This window comes from Podarcis vaucheri, assembly GCF_965113315.1.
Source record: "Podarcis vaucheri genome assembly, chromosome: 7".
NCBI classification, from domain to species: Eukaryota; Metazoa; Chordata; class Lepidosauria; order Squamata; family Lacertidae; genus Podarcis; species Podarcis vaucheri.
The window spans coordinates 80,599,958-80,620,920 of NC_138765.1; the positions used below are offsets into that span (position 1 = coordinate 80,599,958).

General features: G+C 46.1%; 1 protein-coding gene across 1 annotated transcript in view; it reads left to right on the top strand.

The window, feature by feature from the left end:
* Window positions 1-3,053: 3,053 nt before the first annotated feature.
* The window catches only part of LOC309536178 (protein-arginine deiminase type-3-like), a 30,881-nt gene continuing 12,971 nt past the window's right edge, over window positions 3,054-20,963 (top strand). The window contains exons 1-7 of the mRNA XM_082230132.1: window positions 3,054-3,444; window positions 15,402-15,582; window positions 16,172-16,244; window positions 16,848-16,909; window positions 17,878-17,992; window positions 19,325-19,450; window positions 20,774-20,955. Coding sequence (XP_082086258.1) covers window positions 3,353-3,444; window positions 15,402-15,582; window positions 16,172-16,244; window positions 16,848-16,909; window positions 17,878-17,992; window positions 19,325-19,450; window positions 20,774-20,955 — 831 coding nt within the window. The 5' untranslated portion in view covers window positions 3,054-3,352. The remainder of the gene's footprint in view (window positions 3,445-15,401; window positions 15,583-16,171; window positions 16,245-16,847; window positions 16,910-17,877; window positions 17,993-19,324; window positions 19,451-20,773; window positions 20,956-20,963) is intronic.

A 20,963-nucleotide genomic window follows, 5' to 3' on the forward strand; every position in this document is an offset into this window, starting at 1 on the left:
CACTTCAAAACGACCTTGACAGATTAGAGAACTGGGCCAAAACAAACAAGATGAACTTTAACAGGGAGAAATGTAAAGTATTGCACTTGGGGGGGGGATGAGAGGCACAAATACAAGATGGGTGACACCTGGCTTGAGAGCAGTACATGTGAAAAGGATCTAGGAGTCTTGGTTGACCACAAACTTGACATGAGCCAACAGTGTGACACAGCAGCTAAAAAAGCCAATGCAATTCTGGGCTGCATCAATAGGAGTATAGCATCTAGATCAAGGGAAGTAATAGTGCCACTGTATTCTGCTCTGGTCATTCACTAGTTTCTTGACCTCCTCACACCTCCCTTTTTGTATTCCAATTCAGATATTTAGTTCAGCAAATCCTTACCCTCTATCATTTAACCTTACTCAGCATCTTACCCTATAGTAAATATATATTTTCCACCATTATCAATCCATATTTACATATTCTTATTAATCTTTTTACCAACACCGCTTGTTTTCAATCCAACATCCCTTTAACATTCATTAATTTTACAGTATTTCTGTAGATAGTCTTTAAATTTTTTCCAATCTTCTTCCACCGACTCTTCTCCCTGGTCTCGGATTCTGCCAGTCATTTCTGCCAACTCCATGTACTCTATCACCTTCATCTGCCATTCTTCCAGGGTGGGTAGATCTTGTGTCTTCCAATACTTTGCGATGAGTATTCCTGCTGCTGTTGTAGCATACATAAAAAAAGTTCTATCCTTCTTTGGCACCAATTGGCCGACCATGCCCAGGAGAAAGGCCTCTGGTTTCTTCAAGAAGGTATATTTAAATACCTTTTTCAGTTCATTATATATCATTTCCCAGAAAGCCTTAATCCTTGGGCATGTCCACCAAAGGTGAAAGAATGTACCTTCGATTTCTTTGCATTTCCAACATTTATTATCGGGCAAATGATAGATTTTTGCTAGCTTGACTGGTGTCATGTACCATCTGTAAATCATTTTCATAATATTCTCTCTTAAAGCATTACATGCCGTAAATTTCATACCTGTGGTCCACAACTGTTCCCAGTCAGCAAACATAATGTTATGACCAACATCCTGTGCCCATTTGATCATTGCAGATTTAACCGTTTCATCCTGAGTATTCCATTTCAACAGCAAGTTATACATCTTTGACAAAATCTTAGTTTTGGGTTCTAACAGTTCTGTTTCCAACTTTGATTTTTCCACCTGGAAGCCAATTTTTCAAACCTCTCCATTCTGAAGGGAATCAGCCCTGAGTGCTCACTGGAAGGACAGATCGTGAAGCTAAGGCTCCAATACTTTGGCCACCTCATGAGAAGAGAAGACTCCCTGGAAAAGACCCTGATGTTGGGAAAGATTGAGGGCACAAGGAGAAGGGGACGACAGAGGACGAGATGGTTGGGCGGTGTTCTCGAAGCTACCAGCATGAGTCTGACCAAACTGTGGGATGCAGCGGAAGACAGAAGTGCCTGGCGTGCTCTGGTCCATGGGGTCACGAAGAGTCAGACATGACTAAACAACAACAATGCTAAATACCATTCCAGAGGAAGCACTATTTATTATCATTATTGCTACAACAAAACAAATCCCAGAACTGAGCTTTGGCGCAAGAAACAGAAGCAGCAACATCTCCAAGCATGGAGAGACCCCTGCTTGAAACCCCTGACAGCTGCTGCCAGCCAGTGTAGACGGCACTGAGCTAGATGCACTGAGGACCCTTTACAAGGCAGCTGCTCATCTTCTTGCTGAAACCAAGCCTTTATGGAGAACTAGTAGGGCCAGAAGCTTGCTTTATTTTAAGGGAAGGCCTGTTGGAAACCCCAGGCAGCTTCTGCCAGCCAGTGTTGACACTACTGAACTAGATGGACTCTACGCAAGGCCGCTTCCTTTGCACAGAGAGATCCTGGGTAGAGGTGCCAACAGAAAAATCATGTTATTTATGTATGCTGCTACTGCGGCCCATGTTTTGTTAGCCCCCCAAAATGGAAAACAAGCAAGGTCCCAACTAAAGAAGAATGGCAACTTAAGTTGACAGGATATGCACAACTCGCAGACTTAACATATAGAATAAGATAACAAGGAGGACATACATTTAGAGAATACTGGAAAACGTTTATTGAATATATGAGAAGTAATTGTGTACAGCTGAAAACACTGGCGGCATTAAGATAAATTCAACAGCGGAAATATGTTTTGATGGATGCAATAATGAAATACAGATTGGTATAGTTTTTGCAAAATATGCAGGGATTTATAATATGTAAAATGAACCATGGAAAGAGCAAGGGAAGTCATTGATATCTTGAGGATGTAAAATGAGTATAGTGGTACCTCAGGTTAAATACGCTTCAGGTTACATGCGCTTCAGGTTACAGACTCCACTAACCCGAAAATAGTACCTCGGGTTAAGAACTTTGCTTCAGGATGAGAACAGAAATTGTGCTCCGGCGGTGCAGCAGCAGGAGGCCCCATTAGCTTAAGTGGTGCTTCAGGTTAAGAACAGTTTCAGGTTAAGAATGGACCTCCGGAATGAATTAAATACTTAACCTGGGGTACCACTGTATCTTAATTTGTAAAACAGAAAACTTATCAAAAATTATATACAAAAAGGAAAATCACCTCCTTTCGGTGTCTGAATATTACAGCCAACTCCTAGGGGTTAAGGGGTCTTCGTCCCCACCCCCAAAAATATTTTGAGGCCCACCCACTAGTTGATGGGCATTGCCATTCAAATAGTGTGCACGCACTCCATTATGCGATTGATTATGTGGCTCGGGGCTTACCAGCCCTCCAGCCAATATTTTATTCAAGTTGGCACACCTGAGCAGGAGCGACAGGCTGCCAGCTTAGTAGGAACCATAAAGCAATTAGTTTTCCAGCTGGAGATAAGGAAGGCGATGGGGTTGGGGGTGGGGAATCCTTACGGAGCAAGACAATTTGGCTCCAGAGAGGGAGGGAGGGAGCAGTCCATCCACTTTACCCAGCTGGAAGGATAAATAAGTCCACCCACGCGCCTTGCTCCTCTCTGCCTCCGGCTAACTGCTAGACCAAAGGTAGTTCTCACCTGTGCGCCTCACCTGAGTGCGCGCTCACCGGACTGGCAGCCCTTGCCGCCGGAGCACCCAACCCAGCTGCAGAGAGCCAGGAGGTGGGATTACAACCCCGGGCAGCCTATCGCCTGGCACGATGCAAAGCCCCGGGGGTGGCGCCCGCTGGCCCGTGGCTTCTTAATCGCATCATCTGCATCGGGGCTGCAACCAGAGCCAGGCGCAGACTCTGCTGCCCAGGAGGGAGAGGAGAGACGCACCAGGCGCAAACGAGGCGCAGGGACCACCCTCGACATGTCAGAGCAAAGATGGGTCCGGCTGTCCACCGAGGAGTCCACCAGCACCGTCTGTGTGCTGGGCACAGAGATGTCCCTTGATGTCTGCGGGTAAGGAAGGCAATTGCCCTTATTCGTTTGCTCAGTGTTGGGGATTCTGCGGCCTCTGGAGCATGCACAGAGGGCCGAAGGGAAGGCGTAAAATCTTGCTGAACGGTGCATGATGCAGGAAGTACTTAGCAAATATAGCAGGTATCAACCCAAATCATCTCCGAGTCAGCCTGCTATATTTCCCTACATACAGGTAAGTTTTTACTGCTCTATTAGGTTTCTGTATATCCTGGAAGCTGCCCAGAGTGGCTGGAACGACCCAATCAGATGGGTGGGGTACAAATAATAATAATAATAATAATAAATAATAATAATTTTATTTTATTATTTATACCTCGCCTATCTGGCTGGGTTTCCCCAGCCACTCTGGGCAGCTTACAACACATTAAAAAATTGTAAAACATTAGACATTAAAAATATTAAAAATAATGAAATTATTATATGGGCTGTGACTTTCAGTGCCAGCTGTGGGAGTGGGTTTGCAGGGCTGAGTCCTGGGCCAGATCATGGGCCCCAAAAGGGTTAGCATAATATGTGTGTCTGGAGCAGACTCAGATTGAAGTTGGGGTGAGTCCAAAATGTTTTTTTTGTGGGGACACAGTGTGTGTTTAAAGCTTGCTATTTCCCGCAGTGAATCCTGGGAACTGTAGTTTGCGCAGGGTTCTGGGAATTGCAGCTCTGTGAAGGGTAAAGTACAGTTCCCAGGGCAGGTTACATAATTAAAAAGCAATTTTAAAAACAATTTTAAACAACTTAGTCACAGAAATAAGATGGGTCCTATGTTGTGGAGCCACACGTTGCACAATTTCAGAGGCAAGATTTGTTTTAAAGGAGTGAGCTCTCGCGGTATGTTCTCCAAGAGTGAGTTCTAGTTTTGAGTTTTTGTGTTTGGTCAGGTTATAAAAAGAAAACCATTTGTTTAAATATATCACAACACATTTTCTTTCTGTCTGCACCCTATCAGGTGTTGTATAGACCTGTAATTGATCCCACCAGCAGAGAATTGAAAATGTTGATGGGGGATTTGGGGGTAGTGAGGATTGTAATTTATCCTTATTTGATTCACAAAAAACATAGAATTTAGACTACAGACAATCTTTATTGATAATTTCCCCCCGATGGGTCAGGATTCCACCTGATTTGCTTCTGTTGGGCTTAGATGCCTTCTCATCAATGATTTGTCCAACACACACATTTCAGAGCCTTTCTGCCTCACTTTCCTAACTGCAAAAAGTCTCCTTTTAAAAAGTGGATTTGTTACACTGTTTATTTTATAAAATTTATACACTGCTTTGATTGTGGAAAAAACCTCAAAGCGGTTTACAAAAAAGATAAAGCAACAAAATTATCACCAAGAAAAATAAACAACCATAACTTAAGACTTTTGAAGTCAAAATAACAATCGACTAAAAACAGATCAAAACTCACATTGACATTTCTAAGCATCTGGGGAGGCTTGTCCAAAGGAAAATGTTTTAGCAGGTGCTGAAGGGGGGGGGCTGAAGTCGTCTGCCTGATATCAATTGGCAGGGAATTCCAAAGTGCAGGTTCTGCCACACAAAAAGATTGAGTTCTTACAAGTGTGGAAAGGGTGTTACGTTGCAGCTGTAACACTGCCAGTTCCGCCGACTGAAGGGCAACAGAGTTCTTCAGTCCACAAATTTCTGTGCTTGAGAATCCTCCCCCCCCCACACACAAAAATAATTACTGACAAATACTAAATACTGTGGTGGAAACCTGAGTTTACAAAAGGTGGGGTAAATCTGAATGCCCAGTGGTGTGGAGGCAACCATCATTCCCAGTCTTTTCTTATGAACATAAGAAGACCCTGTGTCTCGTCTAGTCCAGCTTCCTGTTCTCACAGTGGCCGGGCAGTGGCCGCAATGGGGAGCCCACAGCAGGATCCGAGAACAAGAGCCCTCTCCCCTCCTGGGGCCATCGTGGCTGGTCTTCTTATCCAAAATAGTCACCATGAATTTGTCCAATCCTCTTTTAAAGCCTTCCAAGTTGGTGACCATCCCTGTGTCCTGTGGGAGGGAGTTCCGTAGTTTAACTCTGCACCGCATGAAAAAATTCTTCCTTTTATCCATCCTGATTCTTCCAATATTCGGCTTCATCCTGGCTAGTAGTCGTCGGTAGGCTCCTCCTCCATGAATTTCCTGTGCCATATTCTCTGTCCAGCTGGGGAACAGGACTCCTTCCCTTGTTTTGCTCACTCTGTGCCCTTTAACAAACAAAGCCAGTGATGGCAATGAACTCACAACCTAATCTGAAAGTTTAATTGCAATGGGTGATGCCTGCAATGAGCCATTTGTTTTGCTCTGTTGAGCTAAAGCCACCCAGCTAGCTCGTTCCCAGATTGTTCCCTGGCGTGCTTCCGGAGGAAATAATAGAATCATAGAATTGTGGAGTTGGAAGAGATCCTAAGGGTCATTTAATTCAATCTCCTGCAAGGCTGAAGTCTCAACTAAAGCATCCATGACAGATGGCCACCTGATGTCTGCTTGAATACCTCCACTGAAGGAGAGTCCACCACCTTCTGAGGGAATCCTTCCCACTGTTGAATGGCTTACTGTCAGAAAACTCATCCTGATGTTTAGGCGGACCCTCCTTTCTCGTAACTTGAATCCATTAGTTACCGTATTTTTTGCTCTATAAGATGCACTAGACCACAAGACGCACCTAGTTTTTGGAGGAGTAAAACAAGAAAAAAAATATTCTGAATCTCAGAAGCCAGAACAGCAAGAGGGATCACTGCACAGTGAAAGCAGCAATCCCTCTTGCTGTTCTGGCTTCTGGGATAGCTGTGCAGCCTGCATTCGCTCCATAAGATGCACACACATTTCCCCTTACTTTTTAGGAGGGAAAAAGTGAGTCTTATAGAGCAAAAAATACTGTAATTTCCATTCCACCTTTCTGTTAATCCTCAGAACAATCTTGTAAAGTAGGTTAGGCTAAGAGTGAGTGACTGGCCCCCATGGCCACCCAGTGAGCTTCCTGGTTGAGTGGGGATTTGAACCCTGGTCTCCTAGGTCCTGGCCCGACACTCGATCCACTACACCACATGGCTCTCCAGAGCAGGAGAAAACAAGCTTGCTCCATCTTCCATGTGACAGCTCTTCAGATATTTGAAGATGGCTATCGTATCGCCTCTCAGTCTCCTCTTTTCCAGCTCCTTCAACCATTCCTCATAAGGCTTGGTTTCCAGACCCTTGATCCTCTTGGTGGCCCTCCTCTCCACATGTTCCAGCTTGTCAATATCCTTTTTAAATTTTGGTGCACAGAACTGGACACAGTATTCCAGCTGTTGTCTAACCAAGCCAGAATAGTTACAGGTAGATAGCCGTGTTGGTCTGCCGCAGTCGAAACAAAATATAAAAATAGAGACATTGGATTCTTATCTCATTATACATGATATAGCTATTTTTAGCCATCTCACCCCTTGCTTTTTCCTGTAAGACCAATTGCAGTCGTTAACAGTCGTCAACAGGTTTACCACACCTATCAGCCAATCACCCATTCCCGCCACCCTTCTGAGTAATACCCCTCCCCACCCTCTCACTATATATAAGGGTCTGGTGACTTCTGTTGCAGTGTATCAGTGTATCGCGTGCATGCACACGAAAGCTCATACCAATAACAAACTTAGCTGGTCTCTAAGGTGTTACTGGAAGGAATTTTAAAATTTTGTTTCGACCAAGGCAGAATAGTGTGGTAATATTACTTCTCTTGATACAGCCTATACAGTAATAGCATTTCCCCCACCCACCCACCCACCCACACTGCTGCTTCCCCTGTTGACTCATGTTAAGTTTGTGGTCTACTAAGACCCCAGATGTGTTTCATATGTACTACTGGCAAGACAGGTATCCCTATCTTATATTTGTGCAGCTAGTTCTTTCTGCCCAAGTGCAGAAACTTACATTTGTCCCTATTGAAACTCGTTTTGTTAGTTTGGGTCCAGTTCGCCAATCTGTTACGGTCATCTTGATTTTGTCTTCTGCAGCATTAGCTACCCCTCCCAGTTTGGTGTCATCTGCAAATATGATGAGCACCCCCTCAATTCCTTCCTCCAAGTCGATTATAAAGAGGTTGAATAACTACGGGCCCAGAACAGAACCCTGAGCCACCCCACTTGTCACTTTTCCCCAGGATGACAAGCAATGATTTGTGAGTGCTTTTTGGGTTCGGTCAGTCAACCAGCAACAAATCCACCTAACAGTTATCTCATCCAGCCCACATCTTACCAGCTTCTCTGCAAGAATATAATGGGGGACTTTGTAAAAAAGCCTTACTGAAATTAAGATGCACTATGTCCACAACAGGGATGTGGGTCACGCTGAGGGTTAAACCACAGAGCCTAGGACTTGCCGATCAGAAGGTCGGCAGTTCTAATCCCCACGACGGGGTGAGCTCCCATTGCTCGGTCCCTGCTCCTGCCAACCTAGCAGTTCGAAAGCACATCAAAGTGCAAGTAGATAAATAGGTACTGCTCCGGCGGGAAGGTAAACAGCGTTTCCGTGTGCTGCTCTGGTTTGCCAGAAGTGGCTTAGTCATTCTGGCCACATGACCCAGAAGCTGTATGCCAGCTCCCTCGGCCAATAAAGCGAGATGAGCGCCGAGCCCCAGAGTTGGTCACGACTGGACCTAATGGTCAGGGGTCCCTTTACCTAAGTCCCCAAACATTCCCCTCATCCACCAAGCTTGTAATTCTATCAAAAGAAGAAACAAGATTCATTCGGCATGACCCATCTCATTTATTTTTTTTAGGGTGGCTGACAGTCCAGAGGGACCCAAGGGAATGGAGTGGGGTAGGGAGGGAAGGGGAGGGGAGGGCCTTAAATTGCCTGCCCCCTGCCATTTCCCATTTAAAAAAACACAACTTTCTGATGAGGAGAGCTGTTTGACAGTGAAATGGACTCCTTTGGAAGGTGGCAGGTTTTTAAACAGAGGCTGGATACTCATTTAAACAGAGATGCTTCTGTTGTGGCTCCTGCATAGCAGCAGTGGCTTGGACTCAATGACCCTTAATATCTCTTCCAACTGTACGGTCCTATGATTCTATGATTTTGCTGCCCCCACTGACAGTGCTTAAACCCCGCCCCAATTCTCTAGTTTGCCGTGAATTTAAGATGTGAAGTTGGCATTATCTGAACAAATGGCTTATTTGGGTGGCTGTATTATGGTCTGAAATGAATGCTTTTTAATGTTAGTGATGCATCGATGGGTGCTTTTGCTGTTGCGCAATCCCCCTGGCTGTCATTGGGCAGTAGTCAATTCTGTTTGACTCAAAATAGACCTAAATTAAAGGACCTAACTTACTTATTGATTGCATTTATACTATGTACTCTTTTCCTCAAAGGGTTCAAGGTGATGTGCCCAGGTCTCTCATCTCATTTAAGCCCCACAACAAACCTGCAAAATCGGTTAGGCTGAGTGGCAGAGACTGGTTCCCAGCAAGCACGATTACTGTATGGCTGATCTGTTGTTGTTTTGGGGGTGAGCCTGGCTTAATATAATAATATAATAATAAATAAATAATATTTTAGTTTCTATTCCACCCATCTGGTTGGGTTTCCCCAGCTACTTTTATATATGCTTACAGTATATATAAAAACACAACAATTCAGACAGATATTCCCAGGTGTCAAAAAAGGTTATTTATGTATGCCACTAATGTGGCCCCAAAATGGAAAATGAGTGAGGTTCCAACTAAAGAAGAATGGCAACTTAAGCTGACGGAGCATGCACAGCTTGCAGACTTAACATATAGAATAAATGTCCAAACTTTTTTCAAAGAGGGCCAGATTTAATGAAGTGAAGGGCCGTGAGGGCCGACCAAAGTTGATTGGTGTTGTTGAGGTTTCTTTAGGATTTTACCCCAGGAAATAAATGGCCACAGGGGCTGGATTAAACCAACCAGCGGGCTAGATTAGGCCCCCAAAACAGACTTTGGCTATGCCTGGAATAAGATAACAAGAAGGACCTAGCTTAAGAGAATGTTGGAAAATGTTTATTGAATATATACAGGAAAATTGTGTACACTTGAAAACATTGGCAGCATTAAGATAAATTCAACAGTGAAAATAAGTTTTGATGGATGCAATAATGGAATACTGAATGGTTTAGTTTATGTAAAATATGCAGGGATTTATGATATGCAAAATGAACCATGGAAAGAAAAGGGAAGTCACTGATGTTTTAAGGATGTTTAAATGAGTATTCAAAATTGTAAAACAGAAATTTAATAAATGTGTGTGTGTGTGTGTGTGTGTGTGTGTGTATACACACACACACACACACACACACACACAATCACACCAAACATCAAACAGAATATCCTATACAGTGGTACCTAGGGTTAAGTAATTTGTTCCAGAGGTCCGTTCTTAACCTGAAACTGTTCTTAACCTGAAGCACCACTATCTGATAGGGCCTCCTGCTGCTGCCGCACCGCCGGAGCACAATTTCTGTTCTCATCCTGAAGCAAAATTCTTAACCTGAGGTACTATTTCTGGGTTAGCGGAATCTGTAACCTGAAGCGTATGTAACCCGAGGTACCACTGTACAAGCAACAAACAAACCAATAGAAACCAATAATAACAACAACAAACAGTTTGCAGTTATATCCAAATAGGTGGGTGATCATTAGATGCTCTGAAAACTCTTCCTCAATTACACACACACACACACACACACACACACACACACACACACACACGTATGTCAAAACAGGGTGACATGGCCCTCTGGCTGAAAACTTTCAGCCACCCTTGCCTTTCCTGTCAAAGTCTATGTGAGAATGAGTTAATCTTTTGTGGAATGGCGGAGGCACGCCCTCTGCTGCAGCTGAACTTGGGTTGCCCTTGGGCACCTCTGTAGATATCTAGCCTCATCTGGAGGAGTCTGACTTCCCAATCAGCCCAACAGCAACACAAGCTGAGCAATCCCCAGGGATCTGGCCACCCATGGCACATGAACAAAAAACCACTGACTCAACAGCCACCGCCTGCCATAAGGCCAGAGGTTGGGCTGCGCTGGGCCTAACTGGTTGAATATTCCTCCCGGAAGTCGGGCACACAAAGGGCAGCTCACAAGCAGCCTCTCTGACCCATGCAAGTGGGGTGCTCAGGCACCCTCCATCCTCTGCCCCATTTGATGATGGCAATTTCAATAAATAATAATATATTATTTATACCCTGCCCATCTGGCTGGGTTTCCCCAGCCACTCTGCCTGGCTTACAACAAATTATTAAAAATACAATAAAAAAACTTCCCTAAACAGGGCTGCCTTCAGATGTCTTCTAAAAGCCAGATAGTTGTTTATTTCTTTGACATCTAATGGGAGGGCATTCCACAGGGCGGGTGCCACTACTGAAAAAGCCCTCTGCCTGGTTACCTATGGGACGTGGGTGGTGCTGTGGGTTAAACCACAGAGCTTAGGACTTGTCGATCAGAAGGTCGACGGTTCGAATCCCCGCAATGGGGTGAGCTCCTGTTGCTCGGTCCCTGCTCCTGCCAACCTAGCAGTTCGAAAGCACGTCAAAGTGCAAGTAGATAAATAGGTACTGCTCTGGTGGGAAGGTAAACGGTGTTTCCATGCACTGCTCTGGTTCGCCAGAAGCGGCTTAGTCATGCTGGCCACATGACCTGGAAGCTGTACGCTGGCTCCCTCAGCCAATAAAGCGAGATGAACAATAATCCCAACCATCCTGCAAAGTGGCTTTGAAAAAAAGCAATAAAATGATCCATATGAAAAATTACCAATAAACTTTCAAAATGTTAAAATAGCAATGGATTAAAAGAACAGATTAAAACTCTCACCGGCTTTCTAAGCATCTGGGCAGGATTCTCTAAACAATGTTTTAAGCAGGTGACAAAAAAAAATTATACTGAAGGGACCTGACTGGTATCAACGGACAAGGAGTTCCGAAGTGCAGATGCAGTAAACAGTTGAATTCTTACAAATGCAGCATGAGTATGATATGGCAGCTTTACAATGCCAGTTCCACCCATGGAAGTGGCTCAGTGGGCATATATGGAGTAAGGCGACCTCATAAGTACTGCAAACTAGATTCTGACTCTCATCAGTCCTGGCAGCCAGCATGGCCAATGATCATGGAATACTAGGGGAGTTATAGTTCAACATTCATTCCTGCTTTAGACGAAAGCAGAGTTAGTTGTAATGGAAGGTAGTGTGAGGGGCAGTAAAGGCAACTGATAGCCCAGTTCACGAACGGGGAGCCTTTGGCCCTCCAGATGTTGTTGGACTCCAATTCCCATCAGTCAGAGAAGCTTCGCCAGAGATGCTGATGGGATTTGGAGTCCAGCAATCACAGGAAAGTTGCAAGTTCTCCATGATTAGGACGGTCTTAAGTAGGGGCAGTAAAGGCAAGTGATGGTTTAGTTCAGGGCTGGGAAAGCTGTAGCCCTCCAGATGTTGCTACCTTTGGAAGATGACCCGGAAACTACAACTAATCCAGAAAGCGGCAGCTTGACTGGTGACTGGGAGTGGCTGCTGAGACCACATAACACCGGTTCTGAAAGACCTACACTGGCTCCCAGTACGTTTCCGAGCACAATTCAAAGTGTTGGTGCTGACCTTCAAAGCCCTAAATGACCTCGGCCCAGTATACCTGAAGGAGCATCTCCACCTCCATTGTTCTGCCCGGACACTGAGGTCCAGCGCTGAGGGCCTTCTGGTGGTTCCCTCAGTGCGAGAAGCAAAGTTACAGGGAACCAGGCAGAGAGCCTTCTCGGTAGTGGCGCCCACCCTGTGGAACGCCCTCCCATTAGATGTCAAAGAAATAAATGCTATCTGATTTTTAGAAGACATCTGTTTAGGGAAGTTTTTAAAATTTTATGTTTTCTCGTGTTTTTAATATTCTGTTGGGAGCTGCCCAGAATGGGTGGGGAAACCCAGCCAGATGGGTGGGGTATAAATAATAAATTATATTATTACTATTATTAAGCTCCCAATTGCACAACCTCTTGAGGGCCACAGGTTCCCCAGTGTTGTCGTAAACTGAAGAAACCATTCCTGTAAAAAATGTGGCGTTGTCCTAGCCAGAGAAGTCAGGACGGAGCAGGAATCCAGGCTGGGTAGAACGTAAGAACAGGATCAGGCCTGTGGGGCCCCACCTAGTCCAGCCTCCTGTTCTCCCAGTGGCCAAACAGGCAAGGAAACCAGACAAGGATAGGAGCCTGAGAGCAACTCTCCCCTCCTGTGGTTTCTATCAACTGGTATTCAGAAGCTTTGCTGCTCCGACTGCAGGCCCAGCCAAGCCTCCACAGAGAGCGGCATCCGGCTGGAGCTGAGCTAATCAGTCTGGGCGTGAGCTAGTTGCAGGATAATGAGCGGCAGAGATTGGATGTGCCAGCGATCAGAGCCCGGCATGGGGGATGTGTTGAGACTTGCCAGCTGGGCCTCTTAAGAGGATCTGAAAGTGCAGGCATCAGCAGGCAGTGACCTGCAGCCACGCTTATCAGGGGGCTAGGGTTTCGATCCAGGTTACAGGAGCCTCCCAGGAAAAGGCAGGGTTGCAGGGGGCAGCAGCCTCCAAAGAAATGACGGTCAAGCAGGGAGAATCAGGGGTCCAGGTCCAATACGAGATCCAAAGGCTGGATGAGCACCAGCCCAGGGTCAGTATTGCAAAGGGTGGGCTCAGGAGCGAAAGAGCTGGCCTGTTTTCAGCCATTAGGAAGCTCAGAAGGGAGACCTTGATTGCTCTGTGGTTCCTGCATTTTGTGTGTGTGTGTGTGTGTGTGTGTGTGTGTGTGTGTGTGTGTGTGTTGGGGGGCGGGTTGGACTAGATGACTCTTGGAGTTGCCTACCAATTCTATGATTCTGGCCTCCTAACCCACCCCAGCTGCTAGAAGCAAAGGAAGCTCAAGGACTGCTTGCTCATGAGGAGACCCTTTGCTCACAAGCCGCACAGACTCTGCAGCTGTCGGAGCATGATCCGTTGCCTCTTTTTGGCTCAGATCAGATTCGCGTACTTGCAAGATTGCCTTCCCCCATACAAGCCCATTTGTCTGCTTTGATTTGCAAAACTAGCAGCATTGCAGGTGCTACTGATTGTCTGCTGTGCATTTGTAAATAATTGATATAGTTACACTTTGGAACTCCCTGCCTCTTGATGTAAGGCAGAGATGCTCTCCTCGTACTCTTGGAGGGTCAGGATGTGTTGACATTTGACGCCTGACCCTTCCTTATCTGGCAACCAAACCCTACACAAACAACACACCTTGGCAGTCCACTGTGCTTCTACAAGCCACAAGGCTTTTGTTCTAACCTTGCTTTTGTCACGACGCTGGTTGGTTGCTTGGTGAGGGGAGACGAGAGCAAAAAAGAGAGCTTAATTTCTCCCGGTTTGGCAACTTCTGGCCTGCTGGCTCAGGGCCTGATGATGACGACATCACAGAGGGTTTGGCCTTTGCGGGAAAGGATCCAAGAGGAAGCTGCCACAAACACCCACTCAGCCCTTGGGATGGGCCCGAGCCCTGAAACCACAAAAACTGGTGCCAGATTCTTGCCTAATCTAAGGAGTGTAATACGAATCCTAAGGTCTCAAAAATAAAACAAATGTTCGTAAGTGCACAGGTAAACACACAAGTACCTATAAAACACAAGGACCTATAAAAACCGCATGTCCAAAATAGTACAGGTGAGAAATCCTGAAGCCATCTTGACTCTCCTAAAGACTCTAAACCAGGCACCCCCAACCTGCGGCCCTCCAGATGTTTTGGCCTACAACTCCCATGATCCCTAGCTAACAGGTCAGGGATGATGGGAATCATCCCTGACTAGTCTCAAACATCTGGTGGACCGAAGGTTGGGGATGCCTGCTCTAAACCATTGTTTCCCAAACTTGGGTCTCCAGCTGTTTTTGGACTACAATTCCCATCATGCCAAGCTATCAAGACCAGTGGTCAAGGAGGATGGGAATTGTAGTCCAAAATCTGCTGGAGATGCAAGTTGGGGAAACACTGCTCTAAATGTTTCTTCTGCAGAAGGAAATATCTTGGAGAAACCTTTCCCAATTGTTCTTTCACTTACAAATCCTCCCAATCTTGTCTTAAGGGCATATTTTGTGTATGAACTGGGTTGGCCTATGACCTGGATTCAAGAACTCAGGTATTTGCCATCTCAAAAGAATGGCCAGACCGCCCAGGTAATGCAATCAGTGAAACCTTATCAGGTATCCTGGCAGACAGGAGAGAAGCCACACTCTCAAATTTATGTTGTAGACTGCCTCTTTCTGTGATGGTTTGTATGATGCTTTTTAGGTGGTCTTTCGTAAGGTATTGGGCAATTTCAAAAGTCTTTAAAGGTTCTTGCACACCTTTGTTCTTAGTCTCTCACCTCCTTGCAAGGAGGTGGGAAACTCTGTTGCAACAGAAAAATAAATATCTGCCTTGCTTGCGTTGCTTCCTGCCTCCATCCTTTTATCTCTGACCGATAATGGACTTGGGAAGACACTGAATCCCTTAGGAAGAGACCCTGAGAGTCATCTAGGCAATGCAGGAATCTCAGCTAAAGCTGGAGTTCCAGAGATTAGCTACTGTCGCACTAAAAGGCTGATTTCTCGCAAGCGAATCCACTTCATTCACAACTTACATCTGTGTGAATAAAAGTCATTTGGATTTTTTTTTTAAGGGACATTTTTTCACTTTTAAGTAGGAGTGTATAGATGAGCATCTTTGAAGATGACACCTCCAGGCTGCCTTCTAAGATGGCCTGTGGCAATGACTGCTTTTAATATTAAAAATAAATCCCCTCATTGCCAGGAATCTCATTGGCTGACCTCAAGCCCGTCATTACCTTTTGGCCTGGTCTACCTCCTAGAGTTGTTGTTGGGATAAAATGGAGGGAAGAATGGAGAGCTCTTTTTAGGAGCAAAATGTAAATGGTAAATGGAATGGGTGCTGTGAATTAACCACTCTCTCTCTTTCAGGGCAGCCCCAAGTGGCGCCACAGCCTTTGATGTCTGGGGAACATCTGGGGTGAACCTCTATATTATCCACAATGGGGAGGTTTTGAAGATCCCCTCTTGTGTGCCGAAATGGCCCCTTGATTGTAAAGTCGAGGTGGTGGTCACGATGGACCAGCCAAGCGCTGAAGTCAACGAGGACAAGGTGAGAAACTCCGATGGCTTTGATGGAGCAGAGGGGGAAAGGAAAGAGCTAAACCTGATTTGGGAAAAAGGTACGCCGGCATTACTATAGCTATCATTGGAGCAGCTTCCCTGTAAGAAAAGGTTGCACCGTTCAGGACTTTTTAATTTTGAGAAAAGGTGAGGAAGAGGTGATCAAGTGCATCTCAAATCACATCTGTTGTCATCCTTCAGTATACCTGAAGGAGCGTGTCCACCTCCATCGTTCAGCCCGGACACTGAGGTCCAGCTCTGAGGGCCTTCTGGAGGGTCCCTCACTGCGAGAAGTGAGGTTATAAGGGAACCAGGCAGAGGGCCTTTTCGGTTGTGGCACCCGCCTTGTGCAATGCCCTCCCATCAGATATCAAGGAAATAAACAACTATCTGACGGCAGCCCTGTATAGGGACGTATAGGGAGGGTTTTAATGTTTGGCGTTTTATCGTATTTTTAATATTCTGTTGGAAGGTGCCCAGAGTGGCTGGGGAAACCCAGCCAGATGGATAGGGTATTAATTATTAATACAAAATAATAATAAATATTCCATTTGCTGAAATTGGCCATATCTTGGCAGGTCAGAATTTCATACTACAAGGACAACGGGAGGACACCAATGGCAAAAGCTCTGCTCCACCTCACCTGTGTGGGTAAGACAGGAACTGTATAGAAAATAGAATTTGTGTGTGTGTGTGAGAGAGAGAGAGAGAGAGAGAGAGAGAGAAAGAGAAAGAGAAAGAGAGAGAGAGAGAGAGAAATCTGGGTGCATAGGGAAAAACAACACAAGCATATTGTCTATTTTTCCTTGGCTTTTGTTGATGGTCAGGGCTGATATGGGTGAACTGGACAATGAGTTCCGGGCTCATGCAGTTAATTCAAGCACCTTTCATGGCATAGCTATTCACTATTAATCATAGTTAATTCCACCAAGACCTACTTCCAGAGGACTAGCACTTTAAAGATAAACAACTTCATTATGATAGAAAACTTTCATGGACAACAGTTCGCTTCATCAACTGCATGAAGTTAAAATATGGAACTCAGTCCTACATGAGGCAGTGACGAACACCAGCCTAGATGACTTTAAAAGATTTGACAGATTCGTGGAGGAGAGGGCTATTGATGGCTATGTTCCGGTATTTGGTAACACAGACATCCTGGCATCAGCAAGCCATCCTGCCAGGCTGTTTGGGGCTCCCACATGCCAATTTTCGTCTGTTTCCTCTCCTTGTCATTCCCCCCCTATGCTGCAGAAATCTCCCTGGATGCCGACACAAACCGTTCAGGAACCGTGCAGAGGAGAGCCAAGAATAAGGTCAGGAAGGAGGGATAGGGGAGTCTGGGCATATTGCGTGTGCTTATTTATATCCAAAAAGTAAAGGCTGCTTTTCCACCTGAAGGGCCCTTCAAGGCAAGAAACCCAAGAGCCTTTCAGCAAGGAGGGGGGTGGAGCCTGTGGAGAAGTTTTGCCACTCACACATGCGCAGACACTCAAAATGACGTCATGCGCATGCGCGGAAGCAGCAAAACATGTCCCACGCAGATGTGCAGACACGTGTTACGTTTACTTCAGGATGCGAACGGGGCTCTAGAACGGATCCCGTTCGTATCCCGAGGTACCACTGTATTGGGTCCCAGGGGTAAACAAAGGCGTCGTGACACCCGGGACGGGGCATTGCTACGTAGGGCACATGTGTGGCATTCTTACATACAACGCATGTGCCATACATAGCAACACTGCACATGCACTGTACATAGCAGTTTGCCGCTGGCACCGGGATCCTCTGTGTGGTGGAGAGCCAGTGTGGTGTAGTGGTTAAGAGCAGTAGTCTCGTAATCTGGGGAACCGGGTTCGCGTCTCCGCTCCTCCACATGCAGCTGCTGGGTGACCTTGGGCCAGTCACACTTCTCTGAAGTCTCTCAGCCCCACTCACCTCACAGAGTGTTTGTTGTGGGGGAGGAAGGGAAAGGAGAATGTTAGCCACTTTGAGACTCCTTAAAGGGAGTGAAAGGCGGGATATCAAATCCAAACTCTTCTTCTTCTTCTTCTTCTCTGCTCGCGGCTGAAGCCGTGAACGGAGGATCCTCCACATGCGGCTGTGGTGGCGTCATGGCTGCTTGCGCCACCGCGGTGGGGTGAGCCCCCACGGGGTCCCTTATTGTCACCCCCCAGACACGGCATCTGGGGCACACCGCCCCCCCCCCCCGTTGTGACGCCACTGTTGCATCCCACATATTTGTGGTGGGTCTAAGCCTCGTGGTTGATGCTTTTTGTCCCTGCAGAAAAACTGGACGTGGGGACCCGAAGGCAAAGGAGCCATCCTCTTGGTCAATTGCGACAGGGACGAACCTCTAGATAAAATGGACAATGAGGACAAGAAGCTGGAATCGTTTTTGGGTCAGTAACTGGTGGATCCAAGGCTACCTAAACGGCCTCGGTCCAGTATACCTGAAGGAGCGTCTCCACCCCATTGTTCTGCCTGGACACTGAGGTCCAGTGCCGAGGGCCTTCTGGCAGTTCCCTCGCTGCAAGAAGCCAAGTTACAGGGAAGTTAGAGGCAGAGGGCCTTCTCGGTAGTGGCACCCGCCCTGTAGAACGCCCTCCCACTGGATGTAAAATAGGAAAACCACTACCAGATTTTTAGACATCTGAAGGCAGCCCTGTTTAGGGAAGCTTTTAATGTTTAATAGATTATAATATTTTAATATTCTGTTGGAAGCTGCCCAGAGTGGCTGGGGAAACCCAGCCAGATGGGTGGGGTATAAATAATAAATTATATTATTATTATTATTATTATTATTATTATTATTATACCTTACACTGAGTCAGACTCATGGGGTCTCACTCAGTACTGCTAACTCTGAATGGCAGCAGCTGCTCAGGGCAGGGGGGATGCTTCAGCCTACCTGAGGATGCCAGGAATTGAACCTGGGACCTTCTGCAGCAAGGCAGGCACTCTGCCACTGAGTTGGGGCCCTTCCCTTAAAAAGCAAGATTCTAGTCCTCATTGTTCTGAAGGAAGGGCTTTTTTGAATCGTCTCTTCCCAGCCCTACCTACAGATGCCAGGGACTGAACCTGGGAGATTTTGCACTCATCAATTGTGTTAGAAACTGAGAGATGAAAGCTAGGAGCCAAATGGCACCTTAAACCTAGGTTATGGGCACAACAGCCGACTGTCTAGGCGTGCTTTTTTATAACAATACAAAGCTGAAGATGAATGAACTGCAGCTAAAATCTAATGTTCATTTTTCACATGGTCTAGTCCTCCCCCCGCCCACCCCCCTAATATTCTTAAGAGAGTCTATTCTCCAGTCTTCAGAGAGTAGCTGGAAGTGGAGAGGCAGAAAAAGGTCCTCCTTTCCTTCCACTCTGCAGTTTCAATCTGAAATCTTTCTGCACCCAGAGCTAAGAAACTGCTTGCGCTAATGAAATTCCCTGTCGCAAAAATGTGCTGAGAACAATGGGAGTTTCGAACACTGATCCTTCCCCTAAATTAAAGTAAGAATCTCTTCCTCATTGTTCTTAGAATGTGTAGAGTTGGAAAGGGTCTTTTTTGCTGGACTCTTTTGCCCAACGTGGAGCTTGAACCCACAACCCTGAAACTGAAAGTCTCCTGCTCTACTGGCTGAGCTACCCCAGCTCTGAGTAAAGATGGTTGGCTTAAACTCCATCCAGCTCAGAGCTTTGCTACTGAACTACAGTCAGTTTCCCTCTGCTTTTCTCTCCAGACCGCAGGGATATGTCGCTGATGATCCTGACAACACGTGGGCCTGAGGACATTTTTGAGGATCACCAGCTGGTTCTCCACGTCTCTGCATCGGACGCCGACAAAGTGGGAGTCTTCCATGCTCAGGGTAAGTGTTGTGGGGTTCTCAAGCAGCGGTGATTCATCTCAGGTGCCAAAATGTCTCAGACTGGCTCTGATTGGCTGATGGGAGTTGGAGTCTAGCAACATCTGAGAAGGTTGCAAGTTTCACATCTCCAAACTAGACCACCACTTGCCTTCACTGTCCCTAGCTGCCCTCTTCACAGTTCTGGCTTCTTTTTAATGTGGAGATAGGGAACCTGTGACTTCCCCAGATGCTGTTTCATCAGAGCTGTCATTTTCTCTGACCATTAGCCATGCAGGGCCAGATGGCAGCTGGAGTCCAGCAACATCTGGAGAGCCACAGATGTGTTCCCCAAGATAAATTCAATAGTGTAAATACGTTTTGATGGATGTAACAATGGATTACTGAATGGTTTGGTTCATGTAAAATATGCAGGGATGTATGGTATGCAAAATGAACCACAGAATGAGAAGAAGGGAAGTCATTGATTTAAGGTTGTTTAAATGAATATTTTAAATGAATATTTAAGGGACACGGGTGGCACTATGGTCTAAACCACAGAGCCTAGGGCTTACCAGAAGGTTGGCGGTTCGAATCCCTGTGACGGGGTGAGCTCCTGTTGTTTGGTCCCTGCTCCTGCCCACCTAGCAGTTCGAAAGCACGTCAAAGTGCAAGCAGATAAATAGGTACCACTCTGGCGGGAAGGTAAATGGCGTTTCTGCGTGCTGCTCTGGTTCACCAGAAGCAGCTTAGTCATGCTGGCCACATGACCCGGAAGCTGTCTGCAGACAAATGCCAGCTCCCTCGGCCTATAGAGCGAGATGAGCGCCGCAACCCCAGAGTCGTCCACGACTGCACCTAACAGTCAGGGGTCCCTTTACCTTTATCTAAATAAATATTTTGAAATGTTATATATATATATATATATTCCCCATCCCTACTCTAAATCCTGATATTCTTAGCTCATGTGTGAACACAACTCCTTGGCGTGAAAATGGAGATACTATATGTCCTTTTTTGTTACACAAGAAAATCTTTAATTCATCACCATCATAGAATCGGAAGGGACCACGAGGGTCATCTACTCCAACCCCCTGCAATGCAGGAAAGTTCTGCCCAATGTGGGGCTCGAACCCACGACCCTCAGATTAAGAGTCTCGTGCTCTACCGATTCAGCTAACCCAGCCATGTGGCAGTGAGTTCCAGTGGTTTAGTTAATCAAAACCAGTTTATTTGACAGTGATGAAGAGTTTGCTTCCAGAATCAAGCAAGCAAGTAAACAAACGAATGAATGAATGAGGGACAGGCACATGATTTTGTATGAGAAATGATGGGTTTGATTTACAGGGAAAAGAAAGAAACTCAGTCAGCACAAGCACGTCCTGGGTCATGGGAAATCCTCCTATGTGGTGGAACCTTCCTGTGACGAAGAGGAGCACCATTTCTATGTGGAAGGGCTGGCCTTTCCTGACATTGGCTTCTCTGGACTCGTGACATTCCACGCCACTCTGCTAGAAGCCACCGCCAAGGTATGGGC